General features: G+C 49.1%; 1 protein-coding gene across 1 annotated transcript in view; it reads left to right on the top strand.

Annotated features, from left to right (window-relative positions):
• The window catches only part of LOC120921534 (zinc finger protein 850-like), a 260,049-nt gene that overhangs the window by 164,412 nt on the left and 73,629 nt on the right, over positions 1-22,008 (top strand). Inside the window, 1 exon segment of the mRNA XM_040334033.1 lies at positions 5,798-5,808. Coding sequence (XP_040189967.1) covers positions 5,798-5,808 — 11 coding nt within the window.

Raw genomic sequence — 22,008 nt, 5'->3', positions numbered from 1 at the left:
TTTTGAAAATGAAGAAAGTAAAGAAAATTAGATTTTATTTAACAAAGTTGTCACTTTTTTTTTTCAAACAATTTGTATTGATTTTCAAAAGACATACAAGGGAAAATAAAACAGAAACATAACAGTAAGGGGGGGGGGGGATAGTGACGGATGCATCTGCATGGTACAAATAGAGTACATAATTGAAATGGAAGTAAATGAAAGAAATAGATGAAACAATAAACGGGTGAAAGCATAAAGAGGGTATGCTGATAGCGGGTATAGGGGAGTAGCTGAATGTGCTTGTCGGATACCCATGTAAGGAATCATCATAGGACCTACCAGATGAGCGTGTAAGAAAGAGAGAGAGGAACATCTATACAGAGATATCAGTCAGTGAATAGCTTATAACAATCAGGTAACTGGGTGGATCTTGTAGTTTAGTAGGGTCCTAGGAATACTACAGGAGCAAAAGAAACACATATGACTCTTTATAGAAGAATAACCTTGGGGGGAGGGGTGGGGAGGGGGAGGCATTCGGGGGGGGGGTATCGTGGCATTGATTCCTAGAAAGCATCAAGGGAGACTGTCCCTCCTAGTCACGGATGGTGGGGGAGATTTGAAGTAGGGGAAGGTGTAATGTTCGAAGTTGGAGCATTCCTCTGGAGACAGATTTGAGCGCATGAAGGGTCCCCAGGTTGATAGGAAGCGGGATTTGGAGGTGTCGCGGTTAAAGTCCGTGGTGGCACGTTCCTTGTAGAGAAGGAGGAGGAGCTCACGTTGTACTTGGGTTACAGAGGGACAAAGAGTGGAGGTCCAATTTTTTAATATAGCTCTCCTTGCGACCAGGAGGCAAAGCAGAGACCAGTCTTTGTTGACAGTTGCAGGAGGCAGGGGAGCAGATGAAGAAGGGCATGTCTGCCGAGACCATTGTAGCAGTAGGGGTCCCAATAACCAAAATAAGGAGCAGAGGGTCTTTGGGCAGTTTTAACAAGGTGATTCCGAAGATATAGGCCAGAACCTGATCCCAGAAGAAGGATATGTACGAGCATGACCAGAAACTATGTATTAGGGAGGGTTTCTGTTGGTGACACAGGGGGCGTTTAGCAGCAGTTTGGTCTGTCGTGGAGTATAGAAAGGGTATGTGGGCCCTGTGGAGGATTTTCAATTGGGTTTCCCTCCAGATTTCTTTGGGGGTCAGGCGTTGGACTGTGTTGAAGCCCTGGATCAGCTTGTTGACCAACTCATCATCTGGGAAGTCTTTACCCAAGTTGGCTTCAGATGAGGAATGCAGAGTAGGGATTGTCTGAAGGAGTAGTTGTTTGTAAATGGCTGAAATTTTGTATGAGCCTTTCGTGAGTAGGTGATCAGAGAAGTTGGGAGAAAAACGTTTTGCAGCTTCAATGCAGGTAGCTTTCAGATAGTTGGTACACTGCCAAAAGTAGAACACATGGGAGGGGGGTAATGAGAAGGTTGCGGCAACAGAGTCAAAAGGTAGGGGGCGACCAGAGGAAATGTCACATAGGGATGAGAACTTTGTGAGACCTTTATCTCTCCAGGTTTGGAAGGGCCTGTGGTCCAGACCAGGGGGGAAGCTCGGGTTTCCTTGGATTGGCACATGCCGGGACATGAAAGGGGGAAGCCGGAGGCTTTTTCTGATTTCTCTCCAAGCGATAACAGTGTCTCTCAACAGTAGGTTATGTTGGAGGAGGTTCGGGACCGACTTCCATTTGCAGTGGAGAAGGGCTGTGAGGGAGAAAGGGCGTGCCATAGCAGATTCCAGGGGGTAGTTGGAATAACGTGACGATTGCGCAATCCAATCTAGACCAATTCTCATCAAGCAAGCTAAATTATAGATTCTAACACCCCCCTCGCGTCTGAGAAGAAAAAGTTTCTTTAGTGCTATGCATGGTCTCTTTCCCCGCCATATGAATTTGGATACGGCCGATTCAATTTGTTTGACATATTTATGGCGGAGAAGTAGTGGAATAGTTTGCATCGGGTACAACAGCCGAGCAAAGCTAACCATTTTGACGAGGTGACATCTTCCCAGAAGCGAAAGGGGCAGATCCATCCAGTTTACCAGTTCTTTTTTTTTATCATTCCAAGTTTATTGTAACAAACAAAAGCAGTATAGAGTAAGTCAGATAGCAGTACAGCTGCTCGCATAGCAGTATTATGATATGGGCATGATATAGTAAGCCATAAAACACGTAAGGAAAAAAGGGGTAAAGAAAAAACAGAAACACAGCAAATACGACCTATATAAATTGGCCGGAAATTCCAGACTAAACCTTGTTTGTCAAGTACTAAGGTTGCCTAGGGGCGAGAGCCACTAACTTTGGGTACTTCGGAGCAGTAGGCCCCGGACCTTATCATTCCATAGACATAGTACCTCAGAATAACACGTACCTATGGTGATCATAGCAAACTATTTCCAACAAGCAGCCGCTGCTATACGCAGTAAACATAGCCATTAAAGGTATGAGGAAAAGAAAAGAAGAGGGGAAGAAGAAAAAAGACATGGTAATAGTCAATGTAACATATCCGTGCTCAGACAGTTCCCCAGGAACCTCTCAGGCAATTGTCTGCGCCACACCAGCATCGTATGCAGAGGAATACCTGAAAGCGACCCAGGGTTGCCAAATTTTGTGGAGTTTTTCTACTCGGTCAGAAGCCTGGGCTAGGGTCTCTTCCATGGCATGCACATCCGAGACCCTCCTAAGCCATTCAGCTATGGAAGGAACCCTTTGCGATTTCCAGTATAGCGGTATTAGGGACTTTGCTGCGTTCAATAAGTGTCTCGCCAAGGAGTTTTTATATCTTTTTAGGGAGAAATTCGTGACATGAAGTAAGCAGTTGGCTGCATTTAGGGAAAGGCTCGTATCAGTGATTTGTCTAATTAGCCAAATGACTTTTTCCCAGTACCGTGCAATATATGAACAGTGCCACCATATGTGGACCAGGGTGCCCTTTTCACTTCCACATCTCCAGCAAGAGTCCGCAATTTGAGGGTTCCAACCATGCATCTTGGCCGGGGTATTATACCAGTGAGTCATAATTTTGTATGCCGTTTCTTGCATAGCAGTACTTATCGAACACTTATGTATCATGATACAGGCGTACCTCCATTGTTTAGGTGTGATCTCCATGTCCAGCTCCCTTGACCATCTCGCTCTGAGTGCATCGGCGGCCCCGTGTTCGGCATTCTGTAGCCAGACGTAGGCCTGAGAAGTAGGTTTCACACATCTCGTGCCCTCAAGGCAGATCAACTCCAAGGCCGTAGGCGACCTACGGCATGCCTCCTTTCTGAGGGCCACCCCCAAGTAGCTACGTAACTGGAAATAGGCCCATAGAGGCAACTGTGATATGTCCAGGTCCCTCTTGAGCGTATCCCATTCCTTCACCACCCCATCTTTAAAGCAATCCCCGGCCAAGACAGGCTGCAGGGTGGCAGGTGATCTGAAGTGTGAGTTGTTTAGGCCTGGCTCAAAATCTGGGTTATCTTTCAGGGGAGTCAAGGGGCCCGGTTGGGAGGTGATTGTGGGCATTTTGGCTAGCTTGTGAAGGATCTCCAAAGTGCTCCCCGTAACGGGGTGCGATTTGAGACTAGGCGGGCAACTCTCCCATGGAATCCACGGAGAGTACTTAAGTGGGAGCGGGCACAGATCTGTCTCCAGCGACACCCAGTCCTTCAGTGAACCATGGCAGTGCCAATCGATAATCCTAGTTAGGTGGGCGGCCTTGTAATACAACGCAAAGTCAGGTAGACCCATCCCCCCGCGGTCCTTAGGTTTCAATAGCAAGGTGTATTTAATTCTAGGTTTTTGTGAGTTCCAAAGAAACTTCAGGATGATAGATTTCAATGAGTTGAAAAAGGTCCGAGGGATTTTGAGGGGTAGAGTGTGGAAGAGATAGAGCAAACGGGGGAGAATTACCATCTTAATGATGGCCGCGCGCCCAAACCAGGAGAAACGTCCTGATCTCCATTTTTCTAAGTCCGCTTCGACGTTTTTGAGGAACTGGGGGAAGTTTTGTTTATACGTGTCTGTCAGGTCAGGCGTTAGCCACACTCCCAGGTATTTCAGAGCTTTAGATTCCCACCTGAATGAGGACGACTCCCTCACCTGCGCCATAACTGTGTCTGGTAGTGAGACATTCAGAGCTTCTGACTTGGAGTAATTTATTTTGAGGTTGGATACGTATCCATATTTAGCGAACTCATGCAGCAAGACTGGCTGAGACCTCACGGGATTGGTGAGGAAGAAAAGAAGGTCATCCGCATAGGCGGCGACCTTGTATTCCTTATGCGAAATCTTGAAGCCCCGAATGTCTGTATTATTCCTAACCATCCTAATGAAAGGCTCCAGAGAAAGTATGAACAGGAGGGGGGATAACGGACATCCCTGCCTAGTGCCATTCGCAATCGAGACTTTGTCCGACAGTGAGCCGTTAATCTTCAGTTTAGCTGTAGGGCATTGGTACAGCGCTGAAATCCTAGCTAGCATATGGGGGCCCAGACCCACCTTTGTGCACACGGCCAGCATAAAATCCCACGCAACGCGGTCGAAGGCCTTCTCCGCGTCCGTAGACAGGAGAAGGCCCTCAATGTTCCCATCCCGTGCCGCCTGCGTAAGTAGTAGGGCTTTAATTACGTTGTCTCGCGCTTCGCGTCCCGGCATAAAGCCCACCTGGTCCGGGCCAATCAGATCCGAGAGTATGGGACTTAGCCTGGTCGCCAGCACCTTTGCGTGTATCTTTGCGTCGAGATTTAGAAGCAAAATGGGGCGGTAGCTGGAGCACTCAGCAGGGTCTTTACCCTCTTTGTGCAGCACCGTGATGTGAGCTGATAGAAAATCAGGCGTGACAGTTCTAGGATCAGATAGAGAATCCAGAGCGGCTCTGAGAGGGTTCACCAGAATCTGTTGGAAAGTTTTATAGTAGATGGAGGTGAAGCCATCAGGGCCTGGGCTTTTCCCTGATTTTAATTGTGCAATGGCAGAGGCTATCTCATCGGACGTGATCGGGCTCTCCAAAAGGGCAATATTTGACTCCGAAATAGAGGGTAAGCCGCTTTTAATTAGGTAATCTTGTATTATCTGGTGTCTATCGCCCTCCATATCCTCCATTCTATGTTGAGATGGTAAGTTATACAACTTCGAATAAAAATCGTGGAAGTGCCCCGCAATCGCTTCGGTAGTGACATCAAGTGTGCCATCATGCTGCCTAATACCGTGTATGAAATTTTTATTTGTTTGCTCCCTCAGAGCCCTGGCCAGGAGCTTCCCCGATTTATTGCCCGATTCATAATAGATCCGCTTCCTGAAGAAAAGGAACCGCCTCGACCTTTCATCAAAAAGCTGTTGCAAGGCTCTCCTCTTTTCCAGCAATTCGGCAGCCGTCTGAATAGACAAAGACTGTTTATGGAGAGTTTCAAGGGATTTTATCCGTTCAGTCAATTCTCTAATGTTTTTTTCTCTATCTCTTTTGCGACGGGCCCCCATCCGTATTAAATCGCCACGTATCGTACATTTATGCGCTTCCCATACCATCAGGGGGTCGGCATCCGGCGTCGCGTTGTGTTTAAAAAATTCGTTCAAGGACGCAGTCAGGTCTGTCAGAAGGTCAGGGTCTGTTAAGAGGGAGGCATTCAGTCTCCACGTTGGAGGGCTGGGTGGGGATGCAAGATCTCCTAGGGAGAGCGATACTGGGGCATGGTCCGAAAAGGATTGTATCCCTATGCGCGCCCCCTCGACCCTCGTCAAATCCCGTTGAGACACAAAAAGGTAGTCGATGCGTGAGTGTCGGTCGTGTGGAGGGGAGAAAAAGGTAAAATCCCGTCCTTCTGGGTTTAGAAACCTCCATACATCAATTAGTTGTAAGGATTGGAGTAGGGTCTTAATGCGCCTGAGAGTCCTGTATGTAATGCAAGTCCTCCCATTCGATGTGTCCGACAACGGGTTGAGAGGGACGTTGAAGTCTCCCCCAAGGATCAGGCAACCAGAGGAGAAGCCCATTAATTCCTGGACCATCCGCTGGCAGAAAGACACATGTCCTTTGTTGGGAAAATAGGCATTAGCCAGGGTCAGAGGCGAATTATTGTACAAACCTTTTAAAAATACAAATCTACCCCCTGGGTCAATATGCCTTTCCTGAAGAACGAAGGGTGTGTTTTTGTTTATCAGGATGGATACACCCCTAGCCCTGGAATCATCACTAGTGGCATGGTGGGCCTCTGTGTAGCAGGAGTCTGTCAATCGGGGGACATGATGTGTTTTAAAATGAGTTTCCTGAAGAAACACAAACTGAGGCCTACCTTTCCTAAGCTCCCTCAGCAGAGTGGAGCGCCTCTCAGGAATGTTCAGTCCCTTCACATTGTGGGACACAACGAACGGGTTTCGTCCAAGGTCGGAGTATGCCATGTTCAGGACTCAGAGCGAGATGGGTAGGAGCACTCCTGCAGTAAAGAATCACACAACACAAGTACTGTTATGAGAGTTCAGGCACAATTGCAAAACAAAACCGACTATACCAGGAGAAAAAAAAAAAAAAAAGGGGGAGGTCGTAGAGCCAACCAGAGCAAGAAAGAGCGAGAAAGATAGAGATAAGAATAAGATGAGGAGTAAAGTAAGACAGAGAGAACAGCAGATTTCCCCTCCCGGGTAGGGAGTCCTTCCCCGGGGTGGAGTTTGTCAGTGCGTCCACAGCCAGTCAGTGGGTGCGGAGGCACTGGGTGGGGGGGTAGAGGGAGGCAGTCGACGAGACGATAGACTGTCAACCTTACCGGTATATTCTTAAGCAAATATAAATAACTTTAGACACAATATGTGTTAACAGCAAACAAACACACACAGCCTGCAATTGAAGGCTAGTGAAGCAACGCCAACTACTATGCATAGTTGACGTAATTTCCCCGACCCCAAAAAAGAGGGCCAAAAAAAGAAAAAGAACAAAGAAAACACTCCCAACTAGTGGGCAACCTAGGTAGTATAATTCACTCCAGAGAGACCACCACACTCCCCTCCTCCCCCAGCATCTAACCTATCTCCAGGCCTTTCTAGCAAAAACTTTTCTCTTCCCCTTACCTTCCCGCAGCCCCCCCATCCCGCCCGGGTTGCCCCCATGCCTTGTATATATCAATCAGACAGACAATGGCTATCATACTCTCCCTCTTGTAAGTTGAGTCACTTTAACGACACCTGCCAGGGACAGCTGTGGGGTTTGAATCCAGTGAACGACCTGCTGCGCTGCAGAGAGCTGCCCCTCAGAGCGCAATAATACATTTGGTCCCCCTTAGCAAAACAGGCAGAGAGGACAAAGCTAAACGATGAATACTCAAAAAGGAGGGGGCATTGTCTGACGGCCCGTGTGTCCAGATCAAGCAAGTGTTCCAGGTCAACGTTCGAGGCACCACAGTGAGAGCAGTAAAGGCAACCGTAAGGTAGTCAGTGTGGACATCACATCATCAATAGGCGCTCCCCGGGCAACAGGAAGAAGGGAAGGCAAAAGCAAAAAAAAAAAAAACAGAAAAAAGAAAAGGAGCACAACCAAAAATGGAAAAAACAAATTGAGAACCAGGAAAGTGCTGAGTTGCTGGGTATGGGGTGATGCGGTGGGTCAAACTCCGGTGAAGGACAGCTTCGATCAATCATCCCCACGTTCTCTGCGATCCTCCCTGGACGTGCGCGGAGTGCCCGCCTTGGAGCCATCTGGGCGATGTGGTTTCATTCTCTTGTGGAATCTTTTCTCTGGAGTGGAGAGAGGGGATCTGAGGGGCGAGCCCTCTTGCCGTGGGCTCTGGAACTCAGCATACCAGTCGGGGAGCGGGACATAGTCCAAATCCAAAGCTGTACAAAAGTCTTGCAACCCATCTGGATCTCGCAGTGTGTATTGGTGGCCACCGGAGGTCACTGACAAGGCAAAAGGAAATTTCCAGGTATATCTCAGATCACGCTCTCTCAGCTTGTCCAGCAGGGGGCGCAGAGCTCTTCGATTCCTTAATGTAATTTGAGAGAGGTCCTGGAACAGCATAATGGTGGCCCCATTGAATACGATGTGATCATTCCCCCTCGCCTTTCTCATTATGTCCTCCTTAAGTGGGAAGCTCTGCAGGCAGCAAATAATATCTCGAGGGGGAGCAGAGTCCAGGCCTTTCGGCCTGAGGGCTCTGTGAGCTCTGACAAATTCAATCACAACGTCCTCCTGTCTCTCAAGCAGGCTATTAAATACACGTTGTAGGGCAGGCATTATCTGGGCCGATTCCACGGACTCAGGGATACCTCTCACACGTATGTTCTTTCTCCTTCCCCTATTGTCCAAGTCCTCCAAATGCCTATTTATCTCTATAAAGTGGTAGTTATGAGATGAGGAGGCTTTTTCTAGGCGATGTATGGCTCTATCCCTTTGTTTTCCGGCGGATTCAGCTCCCGCCACGCGCTCATTCAGGGCTAGGAGGTTGGATTTAATGTCTGTGATAGCGGCTGAAAAGGCAGACTTGATGTCTGCAGCTATCACTGACATGTCTGCCAGCGTGAGGGGATGGTTGGAGCGGGTCACCTCCCTACCTGAGTCCTCTGGGAGGGATTGCGAGTCCTCGCTATAGTCCTCCTCATGTCGTGGTTCCGGCGCCATCTTGGCTTTCCCCATTGTGCTGCGGGCTCCAGCCGATGGTTTAAACAGGTCCGTAATGATCCTAGCCGGCGCGGCGGATGCTCCTTTCTTCGAGCGGGAGTGCGGGGTGCTATAGAGCCGCTTGCCCGGAATCTGAGAGCTGTGGGTCGGGAAATTGTGCGTTGCAGGCCGTGTGTGCTCCGGAGCTCTCTCACAGTGCGACCATGTCCGCCGCGCGCCAAGCCACGCCCCCCAGTTTACCAGTTCTTGAGATATTTTAGCAATCAGAGGGGGATAGTTCAGGCAGTATAAGGAGGAGGGAGTTTTCCCGATTGAGATACCAAGGTAGGTGATATGGGATCTAGCAACAGAGAAGATGGAGTTATGGGACCAGGCGGGGGCAGGTTTAGACCCTAAAGGGAGAATTTCACTTTTGCCATAATTAATTCTAAGGCCCGAACACGACCGGAATATATCGAAGACCCGTTTTATGGTGGACATATTGGAGGAGGGGTTGGCTGAGAAAATAAGGACATCGTCCGCGAAAAGAGAGGAGCGCAGGTCATGATCACTGATTTGTATATCGTGGAGGGGTGCTACCTGTGTGAGGTGTCTGGATAGGGGCTCTAGGGCAATGTTAAATAAGAGAAGTGATAAGGGGCAACCTTGGCGGGTGCCTTTATGTAAACAAAATTAGTCCGAGAGTAATCCCGCGGCCACCAATTTTGCTGTGGGGGTAGAGTACATGGCGCTAATGAGGTGACAGAAGGGACCCGAGAAGCCCATCTTCGTCATGGTCAAGGCAAGCCAATCGAAGCTGACATTGTCAAAGGCTTTCTCCGCGTCCAATGTTATGATAGCGAAGTCGCCGTCGGGATGTTGTTTAGCGTGCTCCAGGGCCAACATAACTTTCCGAATATTGAGGGTGGCCGTTCTGCCTTTTACAAAACCCGATTGTGCTGGATGGTTTAGGAAGGGGATGATGTCAGAGAGTCGATTGGCTATAATTTTAGATAAGATCTTGACATCCAGATTGAGAAGGGAGATGGGTCTATAAGAGCCTGGTTCTAGGGGGTCCTTCCCCTTCTTTGATAGCAGTTTGATGATGGCCTGATTCCCTGACGGTAAATAAGGGCCACCGGACCACATGCCAGCATACACCTTGTGAAGGGTGGGTTCCACTATTTTCTGAAGGGTCTTGTAAAATTCACCCGTGAATCCGTCCGGACCCAGGGCCTTGGAGGGGGTAAGCTTGCGGATAGTGTGCGATACTTCGGAGAGTGTTATGGGAGCGTTAAGGGCCTCTAATTGGGAGGGGGTGACCGTGGGAATGGCTACATTTTTTAGGAAGGCATCGGCCGCCTGCATATCAATAGGGTCTGGTGCATAGAGGGCTGAATAATATTGAAGCATTGCTTTATTTATCGTTTGGGGTGTGGTATTTACGGTACCTTTGGAGTCTCTCAGGGACGTAATGTGGGTGGGACGAAAAGAGCCCTTGCAGAGTCTAGCGAGTAGCTTGCCCGATTTATTTCCGAACTTGTGAAGTGTAGCGTCTAGATTCGCTTTCTTAATCAGTTCAAGGGTGTCTGCCCAAGTATCAAAGGAGCTCTTAGCTGCTAGCCATTCCTCTCTGTCGCTTGGGGAGTCGGTGGAGAACAAAGCCCTCTGGGCCTTGTGTAGTCGGGAACTGGCTAGTTTGTATTTGGATAGAGTATTTCTACGAAAGGAAGATGCATAAGAAATAATCTGACCCCTGAGGAACGCTTTGCAGGCGTCCCAGAAGAGGTTAGGGTCGTCAGAGTGAGAGGCATTTGCCGAAGAATATTCTGACCATGCCTTCTCCATAAAATGTTGGAAGTCGGCTAGATTGTGAAGGTACGAGGGGAAACGCCAAACCCGGGAGTGGGGTGGTAGATCTAGGTTGACAAGGTGAAGGAGTATCAGGGCATGGTCTGAGATGGCAATGTCTAAAATATCGGTACCTGACAACAAGGGGATTAAGTCGTCCGAACCAAAAAAGTAGTCGATTCTAGTGGAAACGGTATGGGGGTTGGAATAGAAGGTGAATTCCCTGTCTGCGGGATGTTGCAGGCGCCAAATGTCTCGGAGGTGGAGAGAGTCCATAGTGGACGCGAAGAGTGATGGGATGAGAGGGTCAGTTCCTGACCCGTGGCGTTTAGGGGAGGATCTATCATCTACCTGATGCATAATGTCATTGAAGTCACCCCCAACTAGATGGGGAAGGTGCGTGTTTTGAAGTAGCCAAGCAGACAATTCACCATAGAAAGTCTTACCAGGGCTGTGAGGGGCGTACACATTGGAGATCACTAATTCTTTGGTCCCTACTTTCACGTGGGCTGACAAAAGACTGCCTTGAGTGTCTGATTTTACCGCGAGGACCGAGCACGGGAGATTTTTATGGATCAACAGTAGGACCCCTGCTTTGCGGCCAATGGCGTCTGAGCCCAGGACTGTACCTACCATAGTTTCTGCATACGATGGAAATCGGGAGTGGACAAGTGGGTCTCCTGCAAGAGTGCTATGTCAGTTTTGAGTCTTTTGAGGTGACGGAGGACCTTCATCCTTTTGTTAGGGGATCTAAGGCCCTTTACTTTCCAAGAGACTATTTTCATGTTATGGCGTCAGTGAAAGGGGGGGTCTGAGGGGACGTTACAAATATGTTACAGCGGTGTTGTGTAGCTTGTGAGGAGGACTACAGGGCGAGGAAAGGAGCGTTGTTTGCGCCACGGGGGGGGAGGAGTTGAAGGGTGGAAATGTATACCAGTGCCAGGGAGGGAGGAGGCAACGTGGGAGGGGGAGAGGGGGAGGGGAAACCAAAAACAGAAACATCAAAAGTAACAATAAATGTAGGAACTTCACTTTTTTCCACATGGGATCACTGCGAGAGCCGGCTCCCATGTCACGACCCTGTCAGCATGATACCTGAGAGCCCGCAAATGGGCAGGTGCTGTCATGCGGCCAGGGAGAGTCATGATAGGGGAGGGAAAGTAGCATGCTGTACGCAGTGAGGCCAGAAGGCACTTGTAGAAAAAAACAAATAACAGCATCATAATGACATTGAAGATTAAAAACCAGAACATGTACAGTGCAACAGCTACTTACGCTAGATGAGCAGATCTGGATTAAGGCAGTGTGTTAGGCAATCGAGGCCTAGTTAACAAGCAACAATAAAAGCCAACAATAAGTACCAAAAAGGAAAAGAAACCGGGGCGAAGCCTCCGGTATGGTCGGAAGACAAATAGAGGCCAGGATATCACATAAGCTGGATCAGGTCAGGTTCAGGGTGATCCGGGTGGGGTCCGAGATCGTGGCTCTAAAGCATTTAGGAGATTCCTTACGTGGGCTTTTCTGGTCCAAAGGAGGATTGAGCGGAGGGGCTTTCAAGGGGATCTGAGATTGTCGACCAGGGTGGTGTGAGTGCAGGAAGGCTTCGGCCTCAGCGGGATCGTGAAACGAGAGCTGATCGCCATTCGGGCTCTGAGGCGGAGAATGGCCGGGAAGGCCAAAGTAAATTTGACTTGTTGTTTGAAGAGTTCCGTGCATACCTGCTGGAATGCTTTCCTCTTCTTTAAGACCTCTATTGAGTAGTCAGCAAATATCAGGATCTTTATTCCATCAATTTGTACCTGCCGAGCTTGTCTGAACTTCTGCAGAATAAGGGACTTGTCCTGGTAGTTTAAATATTTAGCGATGATAGGGCGAAGTGTTTTGCGGTCAGAGTTAAACGCTCCCATGCGGTGAGCTCTTTCCACTGTGTAGGGGCCTGGAAGGCCCAGGGCCTCTGGTTTGCGCCGCACGCAGAAATCTGCGAGTGCAGCCGATTGAAGTGATTCAGGGACCCCTACGAAACGTAGGTTACTCCTTCTGGATCTGTTCTCTAAATCATCCAGCTTTTGTAGTATATACTGATTCGTTTTGTCTTGTGCATGTTCGGTGGCCTGTGCTTGGTACAGTTCATCCTCAGCATTAGATAGGCGGTGTTCCAGATCATTGAGCCTGGTGCCATGTTCTTTGAGCTGTGATTTGAGCTGTGCCATCCCATAATTTACTGCCTTCTCCACAGATGCGGCTATCATGGGGTTTAAAAGAGCTGCCACTGCCTGGGCTATTCGCTCTGTAGTATTGTCCCCATCTAAAGATGTCGGCGCCGTCTGGGCCGTTTGGGTGTGAGCACCCGATTTTTCAACAAATTGGTCCATGGCGATCGCGGTGTGTCCCCGGAGGTGGAGGGGGGTATGCTGGGCTTCTCAGGCCGGTTTTCCAGGCAGTATTAGGTCGTGCTGCGGGAGCCGTCGAGAGGAGCAGCTACTCCATGCGGCGCCGTAACCGGAAGTTAAGTTGTCACTTTAACAAGTTGATTCTCACACACCGCACAGGAATCCTTACAATTACACCCAAAAACACATTCTTCTACTCCAGAGTACAGAGATATCACATGTGAAATGTTTTTGCCTCCTAGACAGGGCCGGTGCAAGGATTTTTGCCAACTCAGGCAAAGGTGCATTTTTTCGCCCCCTGGCACACACGCACTGTACACATGCCAGCAATAGTACACTATACTATAATGTATTACTGCTGGGATCTGATGTCTTCCTCTATAGATGGCGTTATTCTGCATTGCGCTGTATAATGTACTATTGCTGGGATTTGTAGTCCTCTGTAACTGCTGGTATTCTGCATTGCGCTGTATAATGATTATGCTGCGCAATGCAGATTACCACTGACCAGTTATACAGGAACTACAAATCCCAGCAATACATTATATATAACACAATGCAAAATACCAGCAGTTACAGAAGACTACAAATCCCAGCAATACATTATATAAAACACAATGCAGATTACCACTGACCAGTTATAGAGGAACTACAAATCCCAGCAATAATACATTATACAGCGCAATGCAGAATACCAGCAGCTATAGAGGAACAACAAACAAATCACAGCAATACATTATATAAAACGCAATGCAGAATACCAGCAGTTACAGAGGACTACAAATCCCAGCAGTGCAGTGTGCCATTTTTTTTTTAAACAGGAAACTTTAAAACAGGTCGGTCCCCCTTACCTGTTTCTGAACAATCTGTGCACCGGGCGGCTCCAGTCCCGAGTCCCTCAACAGATTGCTGTTGGGTCGCCTCCAGAATGACGCCGCGTGCTGCGGGTCCGGTCCGTCCGTTCTTCCGCCTCCTGCAGCCCTTGGCCTCACTCCTTCACATCATGTGGCTGAGCGCACAACCAGGGGCGGGGCCACTTACGTCACTAACTGATGTAGGCGCCGCCACCGCGTAGCCAAGGACACGCACACTGAGACTGAGTGACAGTCAGAGTGACTGCACAGGTCAGCGCCACTGTGGGTTCCAGGGGGACAGGACTTGTCCTTCAGATGCCGCCCGCAGTGGCAGCCCAGTCACAGACACATACTCATTTCTACTATCTCGATGATCGGGCGGGCAAACGGTCAATTTTCCGCCCTGTTTCCTGGCACGCCGTAAAGCAAGTGCCCATGTTGCCTTGTGCTAGCGCCGGCACTGCTCCTAGATGCATAAAGGGGCCCAAAATCCAAGGAACACATTTTTAAGATTTCAAAGTGCGTACATTTTTCATCAAATTTGCTAATTACCTATCACATTTCATGAGGTCCTGAAAGGACAGGATAGAAGAAACATCTACAGAATGAGGTATGGTGAGATACATTTTTTGGGAAAATTAAGAAACACAATGAAAATGTAGAGTATTTTGTTTACTCACAGCTGTCGTATAATAATATATTTCTCATACATAGTATTGGAATGAATAGAATTACACCCCAAAACATTCTCTAATGTTCCTCCTGATTAGGGGGATACCACATACAGTGGGTACAGAAAGTATTCAGACCCCCTTAACTACTTAAGGACCTGCTCATGTACATATACGTCCTGTTTTTAAAGATGGATATCTCGGTAACGGCAGCAGCTCCAGCCACAACTGAGGTATCAATCTTTAGCATGAGCGGTCCTGTAAACGATAACGGCGGTCTCTGCAGCGGATTCACCGCGAGATCGCTGTTATCAGCGGCGGGAGAGGGCACCCCCCTCCCGCCGCTCTCCCGCGCCCTCCGTCACTTAACGGAGCCGTCGGTAGCGGCAGAGGCGATCGGGTCCTTCAGCCTGCTGTGTGGGGATGCGAGTGAGGGCAAGATGGCCCCCACCCATCCCCATAGCATAGCAGGGTGAAAGTGACGTCAAAACTTCAGTCCCGCCCATGCGTCTTAGGCCCCGTACACACGACCAAACATGTATGCTGAAACTGGTCCGCGGACCAGTTTCAGCATACATGTTCGGTCGTGTGTAGGCGCGAGCGGGCCGAATTCCAGCAAACATTTGCCCGCCGGGCCTTTTCCCAGCGGGCAAATATTCCTGGACGTGTTTTAAAACCGTCCGCTGGAATCCTGCCCGCTCGGACATGTGCGGTCGTCAGTACAGACCTACCGTACATGTCCGAGCGCCCGCCGTCCCTCGCATGCGTCAAATGACTTTGACGCATGTGTGGAAGCCTTTAAATGGCAGGCCCGCCCGCGTCGCCGTGTCATCGACGTGTCATCGTCGCGGCGACGACGCGGACACGCCCCGCATAGTGTTTACGCGCGGACTTCTGTACGATGGTTAGTACAACCATCTTACAGAAGCCCTCTGGCAGGCATGTACGGTGAAAACGGTCCAACGGACTGGTTTCACCGTACATGTTTGCTCGTGAGTACCCGGCCTTAAAGGCACGTGTTTTTTTTTGTCATTTTTCAAATGACATTTCCATTTTATTTTTTTTTCATTTAAGGTTCCTAAGAGCACAGTAGCATCCATAATCCTTGAATGAAAGATGTTTGGGACGACCAGAACCCTTCCTAGAGCTGGCCGTCTCACCAAACTGAGCTATCGGGGGAGAAGAGCCTTGGTGAGAGAGGTAAAGAAGAACCCAAAGGTCACTGTGCATGAGCTCCGGAGATGCACTCGGGAGATGGGAGAAAGTTGTAGAAAGTCAACCATCACTGCAGCCCTCCACCAGTCGGGGATTTATGGCGGAGTGTATAAAAAAACAGTGGGCCGGATTCAGATACCTGAGCGTATCTTTCTTCCGGTGTAACGTATCTCCGATACGTTATGCCGCTGTAACTTTGGGCGCAAGTTCTGTATTCAGAAAAAACTTGCGCCCTTATTTACGGCGGCGTAACGTATGTGTTGCGGCGTAAGGCCGCGTAATTCAAATGGTGATGTTGGGGGCGTGTTGTATTTAGATTTGACTTGACCACGTGTTTTTAGCGTTTTTTTTGAACGGCATGCGCCGTCCGTAAAATATCCCAGTGTGTCTAAGCTGACTTTAGACCTCCGTAGATCACTGAAACCCCTGACCGGGGCATTGCAGGCTAAACAAATCAAATACCGGTGGAGCTTCCCTTTTCAACTATCGGCATCCCATGATGGGAAATCAGACTCCTTCCGAACCCTTGGAGATCTCCCCAAGTTTTTGGGTACCTTTGAACTACCGCAGATACCCCTGCCGGACTGGCCGCTGAAAGCCGCGACTCCTGGATTCCAGCCCTCCTCCGGATGGAAGAGACAGTCCAAGAAGCCCAGACGCTCCAGCTGATTGAGGGATAGAGCCCTCTGTCTGATTTTTTACCCCTTATTTTTTCTGTTCCCCCTTACTAAGGGTATGGGTCGGCTGAACTGTTTTCCGGTAGTCGTTTTGGTTTGAAATAGGTCGGAGCACTGCACCACTGACTGTCCCTGAAGTGCCTTTTTGATAGTAATGTTCTTCATTTCCTGTATGTTATCCAGGACAGCCTAATTTCCCCATGATTGCCCCTTTCCCTAGATTTGCTCTGGCCTCTCATTCCCGGGCTCAGCCCTGACCCTGGAAATTAGGAGGGCTCCCCCAGTCCTCTCTCACCCTCTTCCCTCCCCCCCACCCCCTACCCTGCCTAAAATAGGCCTTGGTTTCATATTAGGGCTACATTTGGTGTGTATATATGTTTCGCCTGGGGCCCCCCGGTGGCACGAATACGGGAGTACAAACAGGTGCTTCAGCACCCCAGATCTGCTGGGGCTTTATGCTCTTTTTCTGCCGCCCGGGGGGTCCCAGAAACCTCAAATTGTCGTTATTTTGTATTGTTTATCTAACTCTATGCTTGCGGTGTGTGCAGGCATCTTGCCATGTGCTGACCGCGTTTCCCCACCTAGGATATTCAGCAGGCCATGATGGCACCAGCTGGAATGTTGCTAGCAACAAGTTTAGTGCGGCCCTCAGGGCCAAGATTTTTCTATGCGGTCTCTCTCTTTCTCTTTTTCTTCCTCTCTCTGTCTTTCTTATTTTCTATCTCTGGGCCCCTTGCCCGTACCTCCCCCCTCCCAATTCCCCCCCGTGGTGTGCCGGCCTCTCCCTGACGCTCTTGGGTTCCCCCCCTTGTGCTTCTTATGGCTGTCCCTACCGCCTTGAAGGTTTCCTCCCTGAATTGCCGGGGCCTCAATGTACCGGAGAAACGGAGACAGATTCTATACCATTTTCATAAACATCGTACCCAGATTTTCCTTCTCCAAGAAACCCATTTCAGATCGGACTCGCTCCCCAAAATTGCCAGTAAACACTACCCCACCTGGTTCCATAGCACCAACCCCTTGGCTAAGTCTAAGGGGGTCTCAATAGCTTTCCACTCCTCATTTACACCGGATGTTTATACAACTATGTTGATCCCTCAGGGAGATATATAATGCTTAAACTGTCATATAAAATCCTAGGGGGCGAATTTAATGCTGCTCTGGTCCCCCGTTTGGACACATCTACCGGTAAGTCCTCGCTCTCCCTGGCTGCCTTGACCAAGCTGCGCTCCCTCCTCTCCGACCTTTCCCTGACTGATGCATGGAGGGTCCTGCACCCCTCGGACAGGGATTATACCTACTATTCCCCCGCACATTCCTCGTACAGTAGATTAGACTATATCTTGGTCTCGCAGTCCCTACTTGACCTGTCACCGACGGCATCTATTGGTGTCAAATTATGGTCCGACCACGCCCCTGTCCACCTAACTCTAGGGAAGATCCCTTCCTTCAAACCCAGGACGTCCTGGAGGCTCAATGATAACCTGCTCTCGGATATGGCCTGTACAGCCGATATCATTCAGACAATTGCACACTTTAACTCTGACCACGCCCAGGACGGGACTAATCCCTTGACGAAGTGGGAAGCCTTGAAGTGTGTTCTTAGAGGCAAATTCATTCAGCATGGGTCTCGGCTAAAGAAAGCTCGTACCATGGACATTAATCGTCTTCTCGGTACTATTGCCACTCTAGAGGACTCACACAAGCGCTCCCCGGAACCCTCTACATTAGTGGACTTGGCTAATGCCCGGCGGGACCTTTTACAAATTTTTGCGGACAGGGCATTAGTGGCCAGGGATAAGGGGCGGTTTACACATTATGCCCAAGCTAACAATTGTGGTAGACTCTTGGCAAATACGCTCCAACCACGGCAGGCTAGGAAGCATATTCCCTTCATTGCTTTAACCAATGGAAGGAAGGCACATAGTAACTCGGCGATTGCGGAAGAATTTTGACGTTTCTACGCGGGCCTATACAATCTCCCCTCACAGGTGACAGAGTCCCCAGCCCAAGGATCCAATTCCCTGGATGCTGTATCTTCTTATGTACAGGACACTCTCTGTCCGTCCCCAGGCCTTCTACACGCCCAAATAGTTGTCATCCCAAATCCTGGAAAAGACCAGTCAATTTGCCCCAACTATAGGCCAATATCCTTGTTAAATATTGACCTGAAATTATTCACTAAAATCCTATCGGAGCGCCTCTCCCCCCTACTCCCTAAAATTATACACGGCGACCAGGTGGGTTTTGTCCCGGGCCGGGAGGCTCGTGACAATACTACCAAAACAATCCACCTAATTGCATATGCGAAACGCCACCGCATCCCGACCTGTCTTCTCTCCTGTGACGCGGAAAAGGCCTTCGATAGGGTCAGCTGGCCCTTTCTGAGAGCTACTCTTGCCCAAATAGGCCTGGGCCCCAAGATGTTGGCACGTGTCATGTCCCTATATAGCAACCCTACAGCGTCGGTGTTGGTTAATGGCGTCGTCTCGGAACAGTTCTCGATAAACAATGGCACTAGGCAGGGGTGTCCCCTTTCCCCCCTCCTTTTCGCTCTTGTTATAGAGCATCTGGCACAGGCACTAAGGGTGAATTCTAGCATACAGGGCATACCAACCCCCTCGTCTCATTGTAAGCTCTCCCTATATGCAGATGATCTCTTGCTATACGTCACTCATCCACATATCACCATCCCCTCTATTCTGGCTGAGATCAACTGGTTTGGTACTCTGAGTAACTATAAACTTAACTTATCCAAGACAGAAGCCCTGAATCTTTCACTGTCGCAACCCATCCTGGCGGTCCTGAAATCCAATTTCTCTTTCCAATGGCGGACTAAATCTGTCACCTATTTGGGGACGGAGATACCAGCTGATCTCTCAGAAATATACTCTCTTAATCATGGCCCTCTTCTGCATAGACTCAAACGCCTCACTGAGGATCGCCTGAATCTGCCGGTGTCCTGGTTCGGGCGTATGAACACCTTGAAAATGGACATTTTGCCCAAGTTGTTTTACATGTTCCAGGCTTTACCGATAGCCCTCCCCTCTACGTTCTTCCGGGCGTTGCGATCAATGTCAATACGATTTGTATGGAGGGACAGCCGCCCGAGACTGAAATATAAGCTACTCTGCTCTCCCATCACTAGAGGAGGGGCGGGTCTTCCGGATTTCGAGCGGTATCACGCAGCAGTGGTCTGTTCGAGGATCTTGGAATGGTTCCCTCGACCACTAAGCAAAGTAGCCACTTCGATCAAACAGGATTTAATTCCCATAGACCTTCGGGCCCTCCTTTGGGGCCACGAGGGAACACACAAAGCTCTCACAGGTCTGTCACCCTTGACCAGGGACGCTCTGGTAGTATGGTACCGACGGAGGGCGGCCTTCGCCCTGACCCGAGTCCATTGTCCCCCATGTTCGACAACCCGGCACTCCCAGAGGGCAAGCTTGCCCATATGCTCAATGGCTATCGGAGGGACCAGTGGCCCACCGCCCGACAGTTCGTCAATGCAGGCACGGGCTCTTTTGTGGCTGACGAGTCCTCCCCCCGACCGAGGGTGACTTGGCTTACGCGTATACATTTGACCACTTATTGTAGGCAACTTTATGACTCGAGACAGATACATAGGCCCCCGACGGAATTTGAACAGCTATGCTTACTCCCAGAAACCCCACGTCATACCCTCTCCCTATTATATAAAATGATCTTAGATCACATGAGTACTTCTCTTCCCAAATTCACTTCGGCTTGGTCGAGGGAGCTGGGGATTGACATCAGCGAGGCAGCCTGGCAAAAAGCCTTTTACTACACACATAAATCCTCTATCTCGAGTTATGTTCGAGAAAAGAACTACAAAGTCATATCACGGTGGTATAGAGTACCGTCTGCCCTTAGGATCATGTTTCCCTCGGCATCTGACTCATGCTGGAGATGCAACTCGGCTACCGGTACGTATATCCATATATGGTGGGACTGTGAAGCTATCCGTCCATTTTGGACCCAGATATTTCAGATCTACTCAAACATGTATGGTAAACTCCTCTCTCCCTCCCCTACAGTTGCCCTGCTGTCCATCCTTCCGGGGACCTTTAAATTCCAGAAACACACTCTCCTTAGATTCTGTCTCAGCACGTGTAGGCAACTGATCTCCAGGCATTGGAAATCCCCCTCACCCCCGTCCCTAGCGGAATGGGTTAATGAAATGAACGGAGTCATGTTGATGGAAGAACTCCAAGCTAAGGCCCTAGAAAAACACGCCAAGTTCTCCTTTACGTGGGGAATATGGAGGCATTACTCTTCCTCAGATGCATTTAAGACACTACTTTCACCTGACTCAAGCTCTTCTCCGCCCTGATAGGCCTAAAAGGCCTAAAGGGACCTAAATAAGTGATACAGGTCCAGAGCCTGGGGAGATCGGGCGCACCACACACACCCCCCCCTCTCCCCCATTGCCCCCCCCCACCCTCATCCTTCCTACCCTCCCCTCTCTCTCTCTCTTTTCCCCTCTCCGTCCTCTCTATCTGACTTTTTACTTCCTTATCTTTCTTGTTAATCATTTGGCCTTCCACCAACATGCTAGGTCGGGCCGAGGTTATTGATTATCTTCCTATTGTTTTAGTTTAGCCCCCTTGGCTTTCACCTAGCAGATCCGGAGACATGGTCCTCCCGCTACCTTCCTTATGATAGTACCCCTGACGTGTATAAGTTATCCTCTTGCTTTCTCCTGGCCTAGGACGCAGCAGGTTCCCATTGGGGCGCCCGGGCTGGGGTAGGCAACAGCAGTATATATAGAGATAAACGACAGGGCTGTTTGTGTAAATGTTTCTCAGGACTTGCGAGGGGGCCCATGTTATGTTATAATTAATGTTGTGGAATGTGTCTGTCTACTACAGGGTGGACCGGCCCACCCAATGTTGGGTGACCGGTGCCCGTTTTCTTTGATTTCTGTCAAAAAATTTCTAATAAAACTTTTATTGAACCTAAAATATCCCAGTGTGCATTGCGCCAAAGTACGCCGCAAGGACGTATTGGAATCGACGTGAACGTAAATGACATCCAGCCCTATTTGCGAACGATTTACGCAAACAATGTAAAATTTTCAAAATTCGATGCGGGAACGACGGCCATACTTAACATAGGATACACCGCACATACTCCTCATATAGCAGGGGTAACTTTACGCCGGAAAAACCTAACGCAAACTACGTAAAAAAAAAACGCCGGGCGGTCATTCGTTTCTGAATCGGCGTAAATACTAATTTGCATATTCCTTGTGTAAACATACGGAAGCGCCACCTAGCGGCCAGCCAGAAAATGCAGCCTAAGATACGACGGTGTAAGACAATTACACCTGTCGGATCTTAGGGATATCTATGCGTAACTGATTCTCTGAATCAGGCTCATATATACAACCTCCCACACTCAGAGATATGACGGCGTATCAGGAGATACGCCGTTCTATCTTGTCTCTGAATCTGGCCCAGTGGATGCAATCAGCGCACAAATATATACATATAATAAGAAAACCCCCTTATGCAGGCTGAACACTAAAGAATTTCCACGTAATTCCAAAATAAAATATATAAAGGGTATAAGTGTAGCGCAAATATTGCATAAAAGATAACAACAGACTTCACAAAGTCATTAAAATAATAAAGTCTTTATATAATGGGAAGATGAGAGAGTGATCCAAAGAAATGAAAAGGCAGCAAATTGCACCAAGTCTTCCATCAGTGCTGATTAAGGATTAGCCGGACACCCC

The sequence above is a fragment of the Rana temporaria genome (genome assembly GCF_905171775.1).
Source record: "Rana temporaria chromosome 2 unlocalized genomic scaffold, aRanTem1.1 chr2a, whole genome shotgun sequence".
NCBI classification, from domain to species: domain Eukaryota; kingdom Metazoa; phylum Chordata; class Amphibia; order Anura; family Ranidae; genus Rana; species Rana temporaria.
This window is presented reverse-complemented; position numbering and strand designations above follow the sequence as displayed.